Raw genomic sequence first — 21,239 nt, 5'->3', positions numbered from 1 at the left:
AAGAGTTGGGTTCTTCCTTCAATGCAATCAATGTTTAATTTGTGACCTGTTTGATGGCTCTAACAGTAGCTTGTATAGAATTTCATAATTTATGTTAGTAAGTTAAGAATTACCATGAAAAGCCTTATAATATAACTGGACTCTTACTATTATGTTACTATTAAAGATCTTTTTTTTCGAAGAAGCTTACTATTATAGGTCTTAACACTTTCAAATGCTTCAGATCTTATTATTTAACAAATAAACTTTGCATTATTGATATAATTCATAGTATTATGAAATTGAAAGTAAGCATACTCAAAGTGAGGACATTTATTGATTTGTCCTCACAAGAAGATTTTGGAAGGTAAAACGGATAAAGGACAGACATTTCTTACTGCTAAAACTTTGCAAGGTAAACAAGAGTTGGGTACTTGGAGTTATAATGTTGAAAATGTTAGGAAAGAGCTTGCACATGCAATTATTTTGCATGAATATCCACTTTCGATTGTGGATCATATTGGTTTTAGAAGATACTCAGCTTCTCTCCAACCATTATTTCAAGTCCCTTGTAGAAATACTATAAAAAATGAGATACTCAAAGTGTACGAATGTGAGAGATCATCAGCTTTGAAGTTGATAGAAAGGCTTGAAGGAAGAGTGGCCATTACTTCTGACATGTGGACTTCGAGCAATCAAAAAAGAGGGTATATGGCTGTGACTGCTCATTACATTGATGGAAATTGGACTTTGCATAGTCAGATTTTGAGGTAATTATATTTTCTTCAAAAAATAGTTTACTTATGTGAATGTATGTATGTTCTTGAAAATTTAAGTTTCATTAGTACTCTGTTGCATGCATTAATGTAAATGGTTTATTAACTTTCTTATTTAAGTTTCATTAATATTATAGTGAATCTTATTATGTTAGGTTTATTTATGTTCCTGCACCTCATACAAGTGAAAGACTTAGTGATGTGTTGGTTGAATGTTTGATGGATTGGAACATTGATAAAAAATTGTCTACTATCACTTTGGACAATTGTAGCACAAATGATGCAATGGTTGAAAAAATTAAGGCTAGGCTGAAACCAGATTCACTATTAAGGGATGGGGCCTTACTTCATATGCGTTGTTGCGCACATATACTAAATTTGATTGTAAAAGATGGCTTAGAAGTTGTGAAAGATGGGGTAGAGAGGATCCGGGATAGTGTTGCATTTTGGACTGCAACACCTAAAAGGAAGGAATATTTTGAGTCGACAGCGAATCAGTTGAAAATCTCTTGCACCAAGAAATTGGCTTTAGATTGTCCGACTAGATGGAATTCCACTTACAAGATGCTTGAAGTTGCCATTTTGTATGAAGATGTATTTAATCGATTAGCACTTCGGAGAAATGGGTACACTTGTTTGCCAACAAGTTCACAATGGAAATTTGCAAAAGATATTTGTGAAAAATTGAAATTGTTCAACTCTATCACTGAAGTGTTTTCTGGCACTAAGTATCCAACTGCCAATGAATACTTTCCTAAGATTTGTGAGATCAAAGAAGCAATACTTGAGTGGATTGAATCCTCTGATGAATTGATAAAAAAAATGGCCGAGAACATGTTGGTAAAGTTTGATAAGTATTGGAGTGTGATTCATGAAATAATGGGTGTCGCTGCTGTTTTGGATCCTAGGTACAAAACTGATTTGCTTGAATATTATTATGCAATCTTCTATGGAAATGATGCTGATCATCAAGTTAAGTCAATCCGACAATTGTGTTATGACTTGCTTTATGATTATCAATTGAGAATGAACAATGATTGTAGTGGTGATTCTCAAATATTGGAAGCTAATGTTGGTAATGTTGGCAGTGATGGTTTGAAAAAATTTGATTTGTTTGTGATTAAGAAAAAAAGAGCTAGAACTTCATATGTTAGAACAGAGTTGGATGTTTATTTGGATGAGGAAGTTTTACCAAGAAGTCCAAATTTTGATATTTTATTGTGGTGGAAGTTGAATGGTGTCAAGTATCCAACACTTCAAGCAATTGCAAGAGATGTGTTGGCGATTCCTGTTTCTACTGTAGCTTCTGAATCTGCGTTCAGTACCAGCGGTTATATTGTAAGCCCTCATCGAAGCCGACTTCATTGGACCACTTTAGAGGCTTTGATGTGTGCTAGAAGTTGGTTATGGAGTGCTGAGAACTCGGGTAAATTTTTAATTTATTCATTTAAATATGAATGTATTTGAATTAGTTAATAATTTTGTATATTTTAAAGATTGTCATTGTTTATATTGTGTTATATTGATAGGTAATTTTAATTCTAATGTGGGAAATGAAAATGCTATTTTACTCACTGAAATGGAGTCTGATGATGAAGGTATTCTTTTTAAAGATTGAATTAAATTTGTCAAGTTAAATATTTATATTCTAACTTTTATTTTTCAATATAGGTGAACCGACAGAACCATTGATAACTGACGTTACTTCTGTTGCAATCTCCCGCCTTGAAGATGATGATTTTTATTAAACTTGGTTCATTTGGAACTTTTTTCTGTTTTGATGATTTGAAATACTTTGTTGTTTTGAATATGTATTGGTTCCGAGCTAGAATGATATTGAGAACGAACTTAAAATGTTATGAGCTCTTTGGAAGCTTTTGTCGTTTTGAATATGGATTGGTTATGAGTTGTAATAATATTTAGACAAAATTTGAAGATGTTCTAAGCTTGTTAGAAGCTTTTGTTTTAATTATCTTCTCACTAAACAGGTTTTTTAGAAGCTTTTGTTATTAGTTCTTTTTGTTACTGTGAAAAAAATAATTTTTTTTACTACAATTTTCGCGGGTGGGGTTGGGGCGGGGCTGGGAAACCCGTCCCCGTTGGGGGCAGGTCTGGGTGTACAATTTTTATCCCCGACGGGTTTGGGGGCGGGGGCGGGGCTGGGTACAGTGAAGCGGGGGCGGGGGCGGGTATGTTAAAACCCGCCCCCGCCCCGCCCCGTTGCCATGTCTACTTTTGTCACACTTCTTGTACAGAATGATCATCTGGCAAACCTAAACTACTCATTTTTTCAAAAAACTACCTCTGAGTTTTCCATGTTGCCAGAGCGGACACAGTTTGCTAAAAGAATTTTCTACACCTGTGAAGCCCGGATACGTGAAAAAAGGAAAAGTATCGGTGTCGCACCCGTATCCGACATCGATACTCCACGGATACGGTCGGATACATATCCTAGGAGTATCCAATTTTTTTTATTTTTTATTTTTTAAAATACAAGATACGGTTGGGATACGGCTTCCTAAGGTTAGACACAGCTTCAATACAACTCCAATACGGCTCGGATACGGGACTGTTGAGCAGCTTGCAGATCCTCGGACACAGCTTTTGAAACGCTGCCACTGGCACCGCCTCCCCTCCTCCGCCGCCACCGCCACACTCCACCATCTTGGCCATGCACACTGCCACCCCCGCCTACACCCCCTTGTTCTGCTCCCCCATTGCCTCGAACAGTAGCTTCACGAACTGCCCCACCACCGTCCCTACACCTCCCTCGCCACACCATCCGCCGTCTCCCTTCAAATACTGCACGGCGAGGGCGCCCATGGTGTCGCGGCAGGTGTCGCGGACAGCGGAGTTAGCCCCTTGGGTGCTTCATTGTGTGAAGTGAGTGAGTGAAAGAGAAAAAAAATGGTTTTGTTGAATGAAATTAGAGAGAGAAAGGTGGAAGAAGTAAAAGTAATGTGTGAAAGGAAAATGTGAACTGATTTGAAGGGGAGTGAGGGAGGTGGAAAGGAATGGTGGATCTGTGAGTAGTAGTGATGGAAAAAAAAAGGTGGAAGACAAGTTTTGAAATGAAAATGATGGATGGGGTTTTTTCTTTTCTGGTTTGTGTTTTTGTGAATTGTAAGTCAAGGGATAGGGGTCATTAATGCATCATTATAATTATGGGAAAATGGAAATAGTTTTTGGGTACAACAAACAACGGGTTCTTGGAACTTGTTTTTGTCTTTTTTCAAGTTGTTTCTGTGTTGTACCTTTGAATATTATTTTTATAATTTTTAAAATTAAATCATAATTAAATATTAACACAAGTGTTATGTGAAATTATTTTAAATAAACAGCAAAGAAGACATATCTAGATTCTTGTTAGGGTAGAAAGATACCCCAGGACAAGGTAAAGGATCTTAGGGGTGTAGGATGGGGTAGGGGTTACTGTGTTAGGGTAGACAAGGTAAGAGATCTAAGACTAGACATATCTAGATTTTTTTTTAATATAAATTTGAAGCTATTCCAATGAAAAATTTAACTGTTCTAGAAAAAAAAATCTGAAACTATATATAACTTTTTATATATTTAATTAACGTATCCAAGACGTATCGTATCTTTAATTTTAAAAATTTGTCGTATCTCTGTATCTGTGTCGTACCATATCCGTATCGTATCTCGTATCTAGGCTTCATTCACCTCTGAAAGAGTTTGGAACATTCTTCATGTACTTCTCTGCCACATCAACTCCCTGGACCTTGGCTATTAAATTGAGATGAGAGAAATAAAAAATTTCACTATGCTCAAATTGTCCGTGGTCTCCAATCATTCTGAAATCTGCAAAACAGATAACAACAGATGGAAGTTCAAACATAGGTAGTGATACAAGTCTTGCAAGAAAAGCTTATTTATCAAATCGAGATCGAGTACATCTGGGAACCATTACATGCATGAGTGGCTGTTGGAAACACATTAACTTAAAAATAGATGCAGCATAGCCACAATTAACTCTAGAATGAACCCTTTTGTCAATTCAGTCCCTTCTTTTGTTTCACATGCTTCCATACCATACCTCTTCTTGTAAACAGTCACAAAATTTGACAAATCAATGACAACAGAACCATATACTCTAATTTCTAAGCATGCATTAAAAAAGGCAATGGTATTTCAAAATTTAACGTGGAATAATAAAATCCAGCAAAACTACGTATATTAACATGACAAGTGTAAGTTCAAGTATTATTACTTAAGCGTATTTTATTGGTCAACAAAAATTTGCCTTCTATAACAGGTATTAATATAATATTATTTAAGGTAAAAAAAACTGAAACCTCCAGCATACAACTAGATAACAAAGACACCAAATGTTTGGATGGAATAGTTAGAGATGTAAATCATGAAGATTTTGATGATGTCAAGAAGAATTAAGAATTTGCTAGAGAAAGGGGGAGAATGTAAATCATGCAAGCTTTGATGGTGTCGAGAAGAAATCACATGTTTGTCATCATCAAAAAGGGGGAGAATGTGAATGTATGTATACATGATTTTGATGATGTCAAAAGAAGAATCAAACAAGGCTCATTTTGCTTCAATATTAATAAAAGATTGTTTCAACAAACAAAGCCTTGATTCAAGATTTCTTCAAGATCAAGCCTTGCCTCACAATGAAAGGTTTCAAGTCATTCAAGGCACATGTAATCGATTACCAATACATGTAATCGATTACCAATGGTTTGAAAGTGTATAATCGATTACACATCATATGTAATCGATTACCAGAGACTCTGAATGTTGGGAATTCAAATTTTAAATGAAGGGTCACAACTGTTCAAGAAAAACAACTGTGTAATCGATTACACTAATTCTGTAATCGATTACCAGAGAGGATTTTCAAGGAATATTGCCAACAGTCACATCTTATCATTTGGATTTTGAATGGCCATCAAAGGCCTATATATATGTGTGACTTGGGACGAAATTCAGGAGAGAGTTTTGATTGATCAAAATGTTTTATCCTCTCAAAAAGACAATGAGAGAGATTCCAAAAGAACTTCGTTGTCAAATGCTTTCTCAAAAGAAATCCTTGACCAAACACAAGCAAAATCTATAAGGATTCTTACATGATCTTCATTGTAATATTCTTCTCTTGAAGAGAGAATTCTTCTTCCATTCTTCTTATTCAATTAGATTGGTTAAGAGACTATGAGTCTCTTGTTGTAAAGCATCTGAACACAAGGGATGGGTTGTCCCTGTGTGGTTCAGACTTTGTAAAAGAAATTTACAAAGATAGTGGAAATCTCAAGTGGGTTGCTTGAGTACTGGACGTAGGCACGGGAAGTGGCCGAACCAGTATAAAATTGTGTTTGCATTTTCTCTTCCCTTATCTTATTTATTTTGTTGCAATCAATTGTGTCTTGCATATTTAAAGAACATTGTTAAATTAATTGTTGTTGCTTCTTCTGCATTCTAAGCCTATCCCTCTTAAGATTATTGAGGCCACAAGGTCCAACAAGAGAGAAACGGGAACAGAAGGTAAAACTTTCATTCTAAGTAAATACTCTCATATTTGGGTTTTTTCTTTTTTTCAAAAGCAAAAGGAATAAAATATGAGTGTTCATGTATGCAACCCTTCAATAACCCTTATTTCATTTTTATAAACCTTTTATTGCTTTCTCAATTTAAAAATAAAAAAGTAAGCTTCTCTTCTTCTCTCTTAACCCCTACAACTAAATTTACCATCAGTATCCTATTATTAGTATAAAATGAATACCCTTCAAAACAGGATATATTTGAGACAAAATGATAGCTCCTGCATGGCAACACCAAATACAAAGATGACCAAACACTAAGATACTATTGCTTCAACACTATTTCATTCAAGAGATGCTACAAGTTATTCATCAATCAAATTGAAAAAAATTACAAAAAAAAATCATATTTTCAGCCTATTAAAGGGATTAATAATATAAATCATAAAGTACGCTAAAAAGGTAAGAGCCAATATGATACAAAACAACTGGATCAGAAACACAATGCCTCAACCTACAACTAATCCTGCAGATCTTATTTATTGAAGGTAGTATCACAATGTAAATGTAAATGTATTGAATCATGTGTAGAGAACCATTACAAAACTAGACAAATTTTATTCTTGTCCCTTTTACAAGTAACCTGATTCCCTTTTTAATGGGCACAAATAATTATTCATAGCTATGCAGACCATAAAAGCTACCAATTCCTATTGTGACAAAGTGAAATCAGTTGCATGGAAGAAAAAATGTAAATATAGCATGTTATATACCAACTATCTCAAAAGCATTAAGCTAAGCACATGAATTTTGCCATGCCTCTAACAGATCCCTGTACAAGAAAGACTTTCGGGCTTGAAGCATGGAAATGCATCGTCCCATCCTGTCTTGTGCTAAATCAACTTTTATTCAAAATAATGAAGGTGGCAAGAATTGAATTCCTGACCAGCTACTAGTAGATGCTACAGTATAAGTCATGAATCAATTCTTTCACAAACTTGAGCTATTTGGCAAGGCATGTATTTTATGTGTGGTATGAAATCCAATACAATGTATTAAATAGAAAATGCAATCATTGGCCAAAATACCATCAAGTCTCTCAAACCCCTAAATGAAGAAAAACAAAACAAATCCGATATTCTAAGCATATTGAACTCCAAGAAGACACTTGACCCCAAAAGTTTATCATTAAAATCATTTTAATACATATAAATGTCTTGGTTTAACAAACATATTAAGAGTATGTTTGGATGGAGAAATTTAATAGGGTAATTCAACTTTTGAAAGGATTTTAATTACTCTTCAATTGAATAAGATGATTGGATAAAAATTTGAAAAGAAATTGAAATTTGAGTATTTTGATAAGGGATTTTAGTTAACTTAAATATTAACATTTCAAATTCCTTCCTTTTATGAAAGAATTTGAAATTCTTTTATGCCAGAATACCACAGCTTCTCGAAACATCCTTCATCCTTTCACTATTCTCTCTCTTGGCTTCTCCCGAAAACCTCCGCACTCAGCTGCCGACGGTGGTTTCCGGTGACTGCATCGGAAAGTTTGTGCTGGTCACAGGTCAATTCTTGCCTCTTCTCTCACTCTCACTCTTGACTGCATCAAAAACCTCCTTCATTCTTGACTGCAACGGAAAGTTTGACGGCATCGGAAACCTCCTTCATTCTTGCAAAGTTTCTCACTCTTGTCTCTCTCTCTTGCAGTAGTCTTTCCCTCTGCATTATTCCGAAAAAGGTGTTGATCACAAGCAAGGTTAGTTCTCGCCTCCACCGATGCACTTTTCAAATAGATGTTTCATTTTTCATTATTCCTACGATTATTATTTCTATTTCTATCTTTATTGTTCAATCTAAGCGTAATAAGGCGTAGATCTAGAAATCACGATGTTCATTTATTTGTTGTCTATTTTCATATGCTATGTAGTTTGTGCTGGAATTTCTAATTCTTATTGATGCCTGCAATTTGACTCCTTTGATAATAGTTCATTCAAACAAGATTCAATTCCTATAAGTTAATCCTTGCTGAAGAAAGAAAGCTAGTGAAATTAGTAGGTTTGTGATAGGGAAGTTGGTTTTTTTAGTTTTTTTATGGTATAAATATGAGATTCAAGAATGTGTTTTAGGGGCAATAAATCATCCGGTTTTTTGAGAGAGATGTAGCTTTTGGGATCTGTTAGTTGAAGAAACAGTGAAAGATAGTAAGCAGTTTAGGGGAAGTTTTTTATTTAAAATTGGTAACAGCAGAGATATGCCTAAAATGCCTGAAGATTCACATCGACAAGCAATAATATTAACATATTGTTAGTTATTCATGTTCTCTTATTAAGAAAATAGGAGGTGATATGGTTTGAGAAAATCAGTGTTTTAAAACCCAGAGATAGCAGCAGTGTGTAGCAGCCGACCCCAAAACTGTTATCACAGGATAGCTGCTACTTTGAATTTTTTTTTTATATAGTTTTTACTACATATACTATATATCCATATAAATTATCAAATTACTCAAAATTCATGACATTCATAAGCAAAAAGGAAAAGTTGTAGGCGCCTTAAGCAAAACACAGAAGAAGATACCAAAAAAGTCAAATACAAGTTTTCAAGATTAGAAATATCAATTAACAATCATCATTTTCTAAATTGAAGTCTTATTATTTATCATTTTCACTACTACAAGTAGATTTGGTTTCACTTTAGAAATTGAAACCCCAAAAATAGCCCCCCAGAAAAAGCCTAACCTCTCTGTTTATAGGGCTTTTCTAGAATCAACTACATAGAGCTGTTATCCTGTCAACTATAGTTGCTATTTACTACAGCATCCCCTGTAGCAGCCAAGGTCTGCTTCTATAGTGATATTTAAAACCCTGGAGAAAATATATTTTTTTTTCAATTTTATTTAAAAAAATCATGTTATCTTTACTTCATTTTCTATTTTCAAAAGTTTGTATAGAAAATAGTGGAAACAGGAACAAATGAAAGTTAGAAAATGTTGTTTTGTCACTGTTAATTATACATGTAGAAAGCTGGGAGAGAGAAAAAGTAGTTATTGGCAACAATAGGGAGGGGTGTGGGGAAGGGAGAAGCAGTGAGGGGTGTGGGTGGCAATTTGGGGAAGCAGATTCTGAGGCTGTTCAGACGAGAGCTCAAGAACCCAAGATCCGCTGCAAATAAAAAATATATATATGAATTGATTTGAAAGATGATGATGATAAGATGAAAATGAAGTGAATAGAATGCATTACTTACAGGCATATCTCAGGAATTTCAGGCATATCTCTGTTGTTACCAATTTTAAATATTGCAGCTACCTGGTGAATACAGGCATTGAAAAAACAATGTTGGTCCTTCATACTCTTCAAATAGGCTCCTAGCAAATATGCAAATACATGCTAGTTCTAAATATCCAAAATCATACCCCTTCATACTGATTCCAAGGAGGCTTTGATGTTGCCATTTCAAGAATTGTGCATCCCAAACTCCATATATCAACAGGAAGACTATAGCCATTTGTATTCATTACAACCTAAGAAAGCAAACGTCGGGATACATTAAAACTTACAGTGGAAGAGATAAGGATGTTCTTGTTCAAAAGTAATTACAAGATGTGAAAAAGAAAGGAAAAAATACTTTACCTCGGGTGCCATCCAGTATGGACTCCCTTTGAAAGAAAGCATGGAGGAAGAAGAATTTATCTATTTCAGAAATATCATAATTTAGAGATGATCTCCATCACAAATCAGAAACCAACCAAAACCGAAAATTATACATTTTGAAACTTTGTTTTAGGGGCAATAAATCATCCAGTTTTTTGAGAGAGATGTAGCTTTTGGGATCTGTTAGTTGAAGAAACAGTGAAAGATAGTAAGCAGTTTAGGGGAAGTTTTTTATATTTAAATCTATGATTAAGAATATATTTTTTATTTGTAATAAGTGGGGTTCGTTTTATTTCATGTTAATGTTAAATTAATGTTGATGGAAGAAGGGTAAAGGGCTTATTGTGTTGGAAGAGAGGGTTCAAAGTCTAGTTGGGAAAAAGTGTTAGAAGATTGCCCATACTCTTTGTAAAAGCTCTTGCTGGTAATAGAATAGTATTTAATAAGTTATGATAGGTGGGTCAGCAAGTTCATGAAAATAGGCCAGACCCCTGGCTGCACCTAATGCTATTTAATAAGTTATGATAGGTGGGTCAGCAAGTTCATGAAGAAGAAGCCATTACTTTGTATTTCTAACTATTGAGAATATGTTTGATATCTTTAGTTTAGGAAAGAATAATTGACAAGAGAAATGAGATTGTATTAAAATCTCAACAGTATGTCCATTGTTATTCATCTACAAGTTTGTATTTAAATCAAGATCTTAACAGGTCCATTTTAGTATACTGATCTGGTAAATAGATATGGGGCTTATAATTGACAACTGAATGTTAAACCATCTTAGTATTAAGAACAATTGTGGTGATTTACAATGAAATGGGCATATAAGAGGTTTGCTTGTTAATAGTCAAGAGAAATGAGATTGTATAAATTTACAGAAAAAAAATTCTCTTCACTCCATCCCTATTTATTTATATATTTGAGTCTGATACAGTATGTATGTTTTTTTTATCGGGTAAATGTCAATAGTTAATTTTTTAGTTTTTGTTAGCATGCATGGTAACAGAGTAGTGAAGGAATTGAAAGTACCCGAGAGACTATCCATCAAAGTGCCATTTGGAATGTGCTTATAGACCAGCATTTGTTCACCCTAAATTTTGATCTACATAGCTAGGAAAAATTATTAGGAAGTTTTAGACCATTATGTGTCTATGGTCTTAGTCAATTTCTTTGTGATACATATTCAAAATGTGGTTGTTTATTAGAGACATTGAACCAGCCGGTGGTATGCAATCTTAGTCAACCAATAAACAAGTTGTAGGACAACTAACGAAACCCAACTGGTTTATTTTTAAATTGAAAAAAAATAGATTTGACTTTGACTTCTACCCTGAGATCAGAACCAAGCTGATGAGAAATTATTGGTGGGTCATGAGTGTGTTTATAATTTGCTTAAATCTCCACATGGCATATAACTAAGGTTTTCAATTGTGATCATCATTTTGTCGCGATTTTTGACATTGTAAGTGAGAAATTGTAGATACATTTTGTTTTCTTAATATAAATAAATAAAAAAATCCAAAAACCTTGACGTTATAGCTGAAATTATACTTACGAAGTTGTTTTAAAACCTTTCATTCAATCAAATTTTTCAACTTACAAGGAAAAGTTAACAAAATCAGACTGTCATGTGTATAATAAACTTAATAAACTACCGCTGAAACTTAATAACCATGCTGCTTGTCTTTATAAAAAAGTTAATGTATAATAAACTTGTCAACACTAGGATTTTTTTAATGTATAATAAATTTGTTGTTCCACTAGGATTTCAATACAAATTTTGTTGTGCCTCATAGGTAAGGGAAAGAAAACTACCCATAATTTTATGCATTATATATACTATTTGTTATTTTCTTTTTTCTTTCTTTGTCATAGAGCTTTTGTGAATAGTTTATTAAAGTTAATAACATCATTTGTTATTATATTACTTTTCTTTTAGTTATATAGTGTGGATAGTCAAGAAATGGAAAGTAGTATAGTTGATGCTTCGGCTGCTTCAAGAAAACGTAGAAGAGATGAAGAGGAGGAAGAAGAACTTGAACAAGTATTTTTCATTATTGTTAGTGTTGTCACTATGCTTTTGGGTGCACTGACTTGGTATCATGACAAGTACTTTGTTAAGGAACCTGCTCGAAATTTGGAATTAGAAAGGCATAGTTTCCTCAATCGTCTATACAGGGGAACAGAAACTGATTGCATTGAACAATTAAGGGTCAGTAAAAAGGCATTTTTTAAGCTTTGTAGAATTTTACAAGAGAAAGGGCAATTGGTAAAAACAAAAAATGTTCCTATAGATGAAGTTGTGGCAATGTTTTTGCATATCCTTGCTCACAACCTAAAGTATAAAGTTGTGCACTTTAGTTATTGTAGATCCATGGAAACAATTAGTAGGCAATTCAAGAATGTCCTGCGAGCTATAATGAAAGTAAGCAAAGAATATTTGAAGTTCCATGAGTATAATATAGAGGGCTCGGTGGAAAACAAATGGAGATGGTTTAAGGTAAGTTTGTCATTTGTTAGTAATTATAAGGTACTTTAAGTGATTGTGACTTATTTTTTATTTTCAAATGTTTGTAGAATTCGATTTGAGCACTTGATGGGATACATATTCCAGTAACAGTTTCTGCAGAAGATAGACCTAGATATCATAATAGAAAATGTGATATCTCTACAAATGTTTTAGGAGTTTGTGGTCTAGATTTAAGGTTTATATATGTGTTGCCCGGGTGGGAAGGGTCAGCAGGAGATTCTCGAGTATTGCGAGATGCTTTGCGTCATCAAAATTGTCTCCATATACGAAATGGTAATATCATGAAATGATGAAACTTTATTTAACATATAAAAGAAATATGCATATTTTTATATATAATATTTTTTTAACCATTGTAGGTAAATATTTTCTTGTGGATGCGGGGTATACAAATGGCCCTGGATTTTTAGCACCTTATCGAGGGACTAGATATCATCTTAATGAGTGGATCGAAAACACTCCTCAAAACTATAAGGAGTTATTTAATCTTCGTCATGCAAGTGCAAGGAATGTTATTGAAAGGTCATTTGGGGTATTGAAGAAAAGATGGAGTATATTAAGAACTCCTTCTGTTTTTTATATAAAAACACAAATAAGAATTATTAATGCTTGTTTCATGCTACATAATTTCATAAGAGATGAACAACATAGTGATCCAATTTTAGAAGCCCAAGACTTGGAACTTTTATCTATTGTTGACAATGAGTTAATCAATCAACAAATGGAAAGAGTCACAAATAATATTGGAGATGAAGTCATAACTATCCAAGCAACTGAGGAATGGACAAGATTTCGTGATACTTTAGAAATGAATATGTTTGCCACCTATCAAATAAGAAGAAACTTTGATTAGGGAGATGTTTTTAGTGGATTTGGATTTTGTTTCTTATGTGTAATTGACTCTATACTCATGTATGTGTGATACTTTGGATTTTTGTATTTCATAATACTTTGGATTTTGTTTTCTTTTTATGTGTAGTTAATTTTATACTTTCGTAGAATGCTAATTTGACATGTCTCACCTTTATATATATGTAATTATATATGTGAGATTATTTTTTTTGTCTAGAGAAATGGAATCAAGCAATATGAAGAACAAGTCAAGTGGAAAAAGAAAGATGTCTAGTGAGGACACAAGAAGTTACTTCGCATGGAACTTGGAAATGGAGCGTGTGCTAGCTGATGTGCTTAGAGATCAAAGAAATTTGGGCAATAAAGGTGATGGAAATTGGAAAGCAGTAGCATATAGTACTGCAGCTCAAATTTTGTCCAAGCATTTTGGAGTTCACCTCATGGCAGATAATGTTAAGAATCGTTTTAAGCTTTGGAGAACATGGTATGGAATTGTGAGTGACATTCTTAGTCAAAGTGGATTTGACTGGGATAGCACAAAGTACATGATTACCGTTGAAAATGAAATTGCATGGAATGAATATGTTAAGGTAGCCAATTATCTTTTAATTTTATTCAATAGTAGTTATTATTTGTGTTGTTATTAACATGTTTCTATTTTTTTCAAGTCACATGAAGAGGCCAAACGATTTCGATTCAAAGTCATTCCTAATTGGGATGATATTGTTGACCTATGTGCAAAGAATAGAGCTACTGGACTCGGAGCAGAAAATGCATTAGATGCAGATGATATCATGAGCAAAGAAACAAATGAAGAGGAAGCAATTCATAGTGTGAGTTTTGACTTAGAGGGATCAAATTCTGCCACAAGAAAAAACATTCGCCCAAGTAAGAGTGGAGAGAAAGAAGGGATGATTTCCTCAATGAAAGAAGTAGTCGAGTCATTGAAAGAATTTGTTGAAGTGACTAAGAAGAAGATGGAGAACAAAAAAAAGATGGAGATAAAAGAAGCTCAAGAAGTGGTACATGAAGTGGTGAGTGAGCTAGATAATATACCTAATTTTAATGGTGCACTTAGACATAGAGCAATTGATTGGTTGACAGAAAATCCCATTAAGTTTGCGATTATAAAAGCTCTTCCATTGGATGAGAAAGAGGATTACATCTTATCTTTTATGCCTTGATGTCAAATTACAGGTACGTTTGATATCATGACAAGTATGTTGATGTTGTATAATTATGCTTTACATTTATATCTTTCATTTTATATAACAAATTATGTTTTAACAAATATGATTTGTTTAGTGACACTTAACATTATGTATTCTTTTGCATGAAATATGTGAAGGAATTCCTATGTTGAAGCAAATGCAATTAGAAAATTCAGAATTATTTTGGAAGTTGGACTTATTTTGTGACTAGATTTTATTTCCGTCTAAGTTTTTTTTTGGTGTAATTGCATTACTGACCAATGACTTTGGCAAAAAAACAAGTTTCATCTATAGACTTCTAAAAAACATTCTAAGGTGAAATGATACTAAATATTGTTTATGTTGTGAGTGGTGTAGTGTGTCGTAAATGAAATAATAATTTAAATAGTTAAATTATATATTTTTAATTGAAATAGATTAAAATAGTACATATTTATTGGAATATCACACTCGACAAATAGTACATAGAATTTATTAATGAAAAAAATAATTATTTTATTAAAAAATTGTTTTATTAAAATATAAAATTTTAAAAGAGAATGCATTTGATTATTTTATCAAAATAAGAAATTTTAAAAATGAAGAAATTCAATTTCCTTATCCAAACACAAAATTTTGAAAATGAAGAAATTTAATTTCATTATCCAAACACAAAATTTTAAAAATGAAGAAATCTAATTTCTTATCCAAACACAAAATTTTAGAAATGAAGGAATTTAAATTGAAGAATTTGAAATTCTCAAAATTTAAAATTCTCTAGAATTTTAAATTTCTTCATCCAAACACACTCTAAAAGAATAATAGTACAATAATTCCCCATTCTAGCATTTTTATTTACCATCATTAATCCACTCGTGAAATTTGAAGAAAACATGGATAAGCAATATAAGAGAAAAATGCAGAAAGCACCTGCAACGCCTTGTAATACATGTGATGCTTCTAGAGAATAAATACAATCTTTGAAGCCTCTACATGGCTCAAATCCTCCACTTCTTTAGCAAATCTTTTCAGAATACCAGGAATGTAGCGGCCTGGACTGTCTTTGATGGTTCATAACAACTCCAAAGAAGTCTTTCTCTTCAAAGGCTCACAATAGCTAAGGTAAAGGTCATTCGCAGATTCCGACAAAGGATTATCGAAACATCTAGGTTCTGGATTGAATCCCGGCTCACTTCTTCCTCCACAGTAATATCCTCAATCACCTTAGCTGAAATAGTTCTCTCAAGTCCCACAAATGTTTCTTTCAAAAAATTGTTAGCAATTTTGGGTCATGCATATATATATATATATATATATATATAGGCCATTACTTCATTAGCTAAAATATCAAAGTGATCTAATCAATATAAAATTATGGCTAAGGACATATATGTCATGAAAGGTTAATTGTATAGATATCATTAGTGATATTATAATTTGATGAGAGGCCAAATTATAATTATTAAATTTGGGGTAAGTGATGGTAGCTACCACCAATATAAGATGTTATGGTCTCGTAGACATGAGCGACATAAATACAATTTCGCATCATAAAAATTCAAAGAAGAAAAAGGGCTCTCTACATTTGGAACATCATAAAACCAATCTTGATCCTCATCAACCTTTCATCATTCTATTATGGCTAATCCAGGTATGTTTTCGCATTTAATTTTCATCACGATTTTGAGTATGGGAACACAATGGGGTTTTATTCATCTTTATGAAGTCATTTCTCTTGAATAGAAAGCATGTGGTTAGGATTGATGATGGTTTGTTGGAATCAAATTAGGTTGATTAATTAAATCCCAACATTTGGTACCAAAGCCACCCATACTTGACCCAAAAGAAAGTTACCATTTAACTAATTTACATACACACATGTGATGTTAAACATGTGATAATTATGAGGTTTTGCATGTGAATGATAAGTCACATCAAATGATGGGTTTGTTATTTGATAGGTTTTTATCATCAATGTTTGAACATTACAACAAGGATATCACTAGCAATTAATACCACTATCCAAAGACTTGATATTAATGGTGCACTAGATATCTTGAGATGGGATATACCATTATTTAAATGCATTGATGATTTTTACGTGAGTATTATTTGTTTTGATCTTTCAAGTTGTTGCTTCCTAATCTGAATTCGGTTCCGATTCTTAATGGTACAAATTTTAAGTACTGGAAAGAGAACATGCAAATTGTTCTTGGCTGCATGGATCTAGACCTTGCATTAAGGATTGAGAAACCCCCTTCTCCTAAGGATTCAAGTACCTCTGAACAGAGGAAACTTTATAAAAAGTGGGATCACTCAAATTGCATGAGTCTTATGATCATTAAGCATGGCATTCATAAGGTCTTTAGGGGCACTATTTCAAATTATATAACTAGTGCCAAAGAATTCCTTGCTGAAATTGAAAAGCACTTTGCAAAAAGCGATAAGGCGGAAATAAGTACTCTTCTTCATAACTTAATTTCCATGAAGTATGGAGGCAAAGGAAATGTCAGGGATCACATTATGGGGATGTCAAATATTGCTTCAAAATTAAGGGCACCAAAGCTTGAGCTATCAGACGACTTGCTTATTCATTTAGTGTTAATTTCTCTACCTTCATAGTTTAATCAGTTTAAGATCTCTTATAATTGTCTGATGGAGAAATGGTCTCTTAATGAGTTCATTTCATATTGTGCGCAAGAAGAGAAAAGGTTGAAACAAGAAAGGACTAAAAGTGCTTATGTGGTACTTACCTCTAAAGACAAGGGCAAAAGAAAAAGAACTGAGGAGCCGAAGAATGAAGCTGCTAAGGGTCAAGCAACCAGCACAAAAGAAACAAAATCAAGGTGACAATTGTTTCTTTTGCAGTAAGCCTGGACATGTAAAGAAGAAATGTACCAAATATCATGTTTGGCGTGCAAAGAAAGGTATTGTTTTTTACTTTGGTTTGTTCTGAGGTCAATTTAGCTTCAATACCTAGAAACACTTGATGGTTAGATTCTAGTGTCACTACTAACATCAGTGTTTCAATAAAGGGTTGTCTAAGCTACTGGAAGCCAATTGATTCTGAAAGATGGATATACATTGGAGATGGTAAATTGGCGAAGGTGGAAGCTATAGGTAACTTTAGATTATCATTATGTATTGGTCTTTATTTCGATTTGAAAGGCACTCTTGTTGTACCATCACTTAGACGAAATTTGGTTTCAATTTCTTATTTGGACAAATTGGGTTATTTGTGTTTATTTGGAAACAATGTGTTTAGGTTGTCTTTCAATTCAGATATTGTTGGAACTGGTTCACTATTGACTTATGATAATCTATATTTACTTGATACTGTAGCTTCCTATGGTGAATCCTTTAATGCGGAATTGTGTGGTACTAAGTGTAGAATTCATAGTACAAATTCATGAGCATTATGGCATAAGCGCTTAGGTCACGTTTCTAAGAACAAAATTGAACGACTTGTGTCAAACGAAATCCTGGATTCCATTGATTTCACAAGCTTTGATGTTTGTGTTAAATGCATTAAAGGTAAACAAACCAAAAGCAAGAAATTAGGTGCATATAGAGCTATCGACGTCTTGGAATTGATACATATGGATATTTGTGGGCCATTTCATACATCTTCATGGAATGATCAGCAATATTTTATATCATTCAAAGACGATTACTCCAGATATGCCTACTTGTTTCTTATACATGAATTATCACAATCTATGGATGTGTTCAAAACATTTAAACTTGAAGTTGAAAATCAACTCAACAAAAGAATCAAAAGTGTCATATCTGACCGTGATGGTGAATACTATGGCAGATATGACGGTTTAGATGAACAACGTCCGGGGCCTTTTGTCAGGTACCTAGAGGAATGTGGAATGGTCCCATAGTACACCATGCCAGGGTCACTTAGCATGATAGTGTGGCTGAAAGATGAAACAGAACTCTTAAGGATATGGTAAGAAACATGATTTTTCATTCTAACTTACCAGAGCTACTCTGAGGAGAGACACTAAAGACTGCAACTTACATTCTAAATAGAGTGCCAACCAAGGCAGATGCCAAAACACTTCATGAGTTTTGGGTTAGGCGAAAGCCTAATCTGAAACATTTTCATATATGGGGATGTCCAGTTGAGGCAAGGCCTTATAAGCCAAATGAAAGGAAATTGGACTCCTGAACAGTGAGGAGCTACTTTATTGGTTATTCTGAAAGATCCATGAGCTATAAATTTTATGATCCCAAATTAAAGATAATTTTTGAGACGGGAACTGTCACATTATTTGAAGATATTGAGTTTGGGGGCGGAGAATAAGGTTAGAGACTTTGTCTTAGAGGAAGAATCAATACAATTCAAGAACCGATTCATACAATTGCTTTTGATAAAGAAAATTTAGAACCTCTACAAGATATTGTTATTGAATCTCCCACTCAAAATAATTTGGTCGTTCATGAAGAACAAACTCAAGATCCTCAAGAACCTATGCTTCATGAACCAATACCTTTGCGGAGATCTACAAGAGAAAGAAGAAGTGTTATTCCAGATGATTATGAGGTATTTCTCCAGGAACATGAGGAAAATAATGGTATGATGGAAGATGACTCAGTCAACCTCCATCAAGCCATGCAAGATTCCAACTCAGAAAAATGGATTGAAGTAATGAATGAGGAGTATAAGTCCATGCAAAACAATAAGGTTTGGGAACTTGTCCCATTACAAGAAGGTGTGAAACCCATTGGTTGCAAATGGATATTTAAGACCAAGCCGGATTCCAAAGGTAACGTGGAGAGCTATAAGGCTCGTCTTGTGGCGAAGGGTTATACCCAAAAAGAAGGGATTGACTTTAAAGAGACTTTCTCTCCAGTTTCATCGAAAGACTCTTTTAGGACAATCATGGCTCTTGTTGCACATTATGATGTGGAGCTTCATCAAATAAATGTCAAGACGACATTTCTCAATGGCAACATTGATGAGACAATTTATATGGTGCAACTATAAAACTTTGTGTCAGGAGACCCAAAGAATATGGTTTGCAAACTGACAAAATCCATGTACAGGCTAAAACAAGCATCTCGTCAATGGTACCACAAATTTCATCAAGCAATTCTCTCATTTGGTTTCGAGATGAATCTTGTTGATGATTGTGTGTATCACAAATTCATTGGGAGCAAGTACATTTTCCTGGTCTTATATGTTGATGACATACTGCTTGCCACTAATGATATAGGTATGTTGCACGAAACCAAGAGATTTATATCAAGAAACTTCGAAAGGAAAGATCTTGGTGATACCTCCTTTGTATTAGGAATTCAAATACACCGAGATCGATCTCGGGGTATTTTAGGATTATCACAAATGAGCTATATCAAAAATGTACTTAAAAGGTTTGGCATGAAGGAATGTAAATTCAGGGATACTCCAGTTGCTGAGGGAGACAAGTTCAATTTCAAACAGTGCCCAAAAGAAAATTTGGAAATTTAGGAAATGCAGAAGATTCTCTATGCATCAGCTGTAGGGAGTTTGATGTATGCCCAAGTATGTACGCGTCCGGATATAGCATAGATAGTTGGGGTATTAGGCATATATTTAAGCAATACAGGAATGGATCATTGGAAAGCCATCAAAAGAGTTGAGGTATTTAAAGAGAACAAAGTATTAAATGCTCATATACAAGAGGTCAGATCAGTTGGAGATCACTGGGTATTCTAACTCGGATTTTGTAGGATGCCTTGATAGTTTGAAATCCACTTCAGGTCACATTTTCATGTTAGCTGGTAGTGCGATTTCTTAGTACAGTGCCAAGCAAACCCTTACTACTTCATCCACTATGGCGACAAAATTTGTAGCATGCTATGAGGCATCAAATCATGGAATATGGCTGAGAAATTTTGTCACAGGGCTACAAATTGTGGAAGGAATTGAAAGACCACTTGAGTTATATTGTGACAATAAATCAGTTGTATTGTATTCTAACAACAATAGGAGTTCAACCAAGTTGAAGCATATTCATATCAAGTTCCTAGTTGTTAAGGAAAGGGTACAGAGTGGACAAATTTTCCATAGAACACTTAGGGACAAACTCCATGATAGCAAATCCTCTTACTAAGGGACTTCCACCCAAGGTCTTCATGAGCATGTTGCTCACATGAGTATTTTACAGTTCGAGGAATCTTTGGTTTAGTGGGAGTTAGTCACTCTTTTATGTATTTTATGCTCTATTAGATTATGTATGCATACATTGACTTTTGGATATATTTGGTTTATATATATATATATATATATATATATATTATTCAGTTATTACACTTTGTACATTATGGTTATTAAATGATCTCATTGAGGTAAAGTAGGACTAGTTGAAAATAGACGTGTGCAGGCCACCTCCTTCACGTAATTTTCATGCTACACATTTCATGATGAGTCTATGTCATTTGATTTTGTCAACATTAGTGATATATGATGGGTTTAGTTGTGATTGATACAATGAAAACTGTTTTGGTTCTACGTGCAGATGTAATCAATGACAATATTTTTGGAAAAACGCTCAAGGCATGTAATGGCAAATTTTGAGCTCATAAAGTCTAACATATTCATAAGGATTGTATAGATATATATATTTGTGACCAGTGCAAAGATTGTTAGCAATTTTGGGCCATATATATATATCACATAATTGAATGAGTTAGGGTCATTATTTTATTAACCAAAATATTAGAGTGCTCTGATCAATATAAAATTA

The 21,239-nt window shown here is 33.7% G+C and overlaps 1 protein-coding gene and 1 long non-coding RNA gene across 2 annotated transcripts; one reads left to right on the top strand and one right to left on the bottom strand.

Moving 5' to 3' along the window:
- Positions 1-9,544: 9,544 nt before the first annotated feature.
- Positions 9,545-9,972, bottom strand: LOC114373699. The gene is made up of 3 exons (XR_003658454.1): positions 9,907-9,972; positions 9,690-9,797; positions 9,545-9,582 (listed from the first exon to the last, which is right to left on the bottom strand). It is a non-coding gene; the product is annotated as an uncharacterized LOC114373699 (long non-coding RNA).
- A 3,584-nt stretch (positions 9,973-13,556) lies between these two features.
- LOC114373980 lies at positions 13,557-14,506 on the top strand. Its single transcript, XM_028331559.1, has 2 exons — positions 13,557-13,899; positions 13,978-14,506. Exons 1-2 carry the CDS (start codon positions 13,576-13,578, stop codon positions 14,491-14,493), a joined length of 840 nt encoding a protein of 279 aa, XP_028187360.1. The 5' UTR covers positions 13,557-13,575; the 3' UTR covers positions 14,494-14,506.
- The last annotated feature ends 6,733 nt before the right edge of the window (positions 14,507-21,239 follow it).

Source organism: Glycine soja, chromosome 11 (genome assembly GCF_004193775.1).
Source record: "Glycine soja cultivar W05 chromosome 11, ASM419377v2, whole genome shotgun sequence".
In the NCBI taxonomy this organism is placed as follows: Eukaryota; Viridiplantae; Streptophyta; class Magnoliopsida; order Fabales; family Fabaceae; genus Glycine; species Glycine soja.
Note: the sequence above shows the minus strand (reverse complement) of the source record. Positions and strands in the feature narration are given on the sequence as shown.

Excerpts from the sequence above, each read along its gene's own strand:
- LOC114373980 (XM_028331559.1), top strand. The coding sequence starts at position 13,576 with ATGTCTAGTGAGGACACAAGAAGTTACTTCGCATGGAACTTGGAAATG. Across the intron at positions 13,900-13,977 it reads CATGGAATGAATATGTTAAG|TCACATGAAGAGGCCAAACG; the intron begins GTAGCCAATTAT and ends ATTTTTTTCAAG.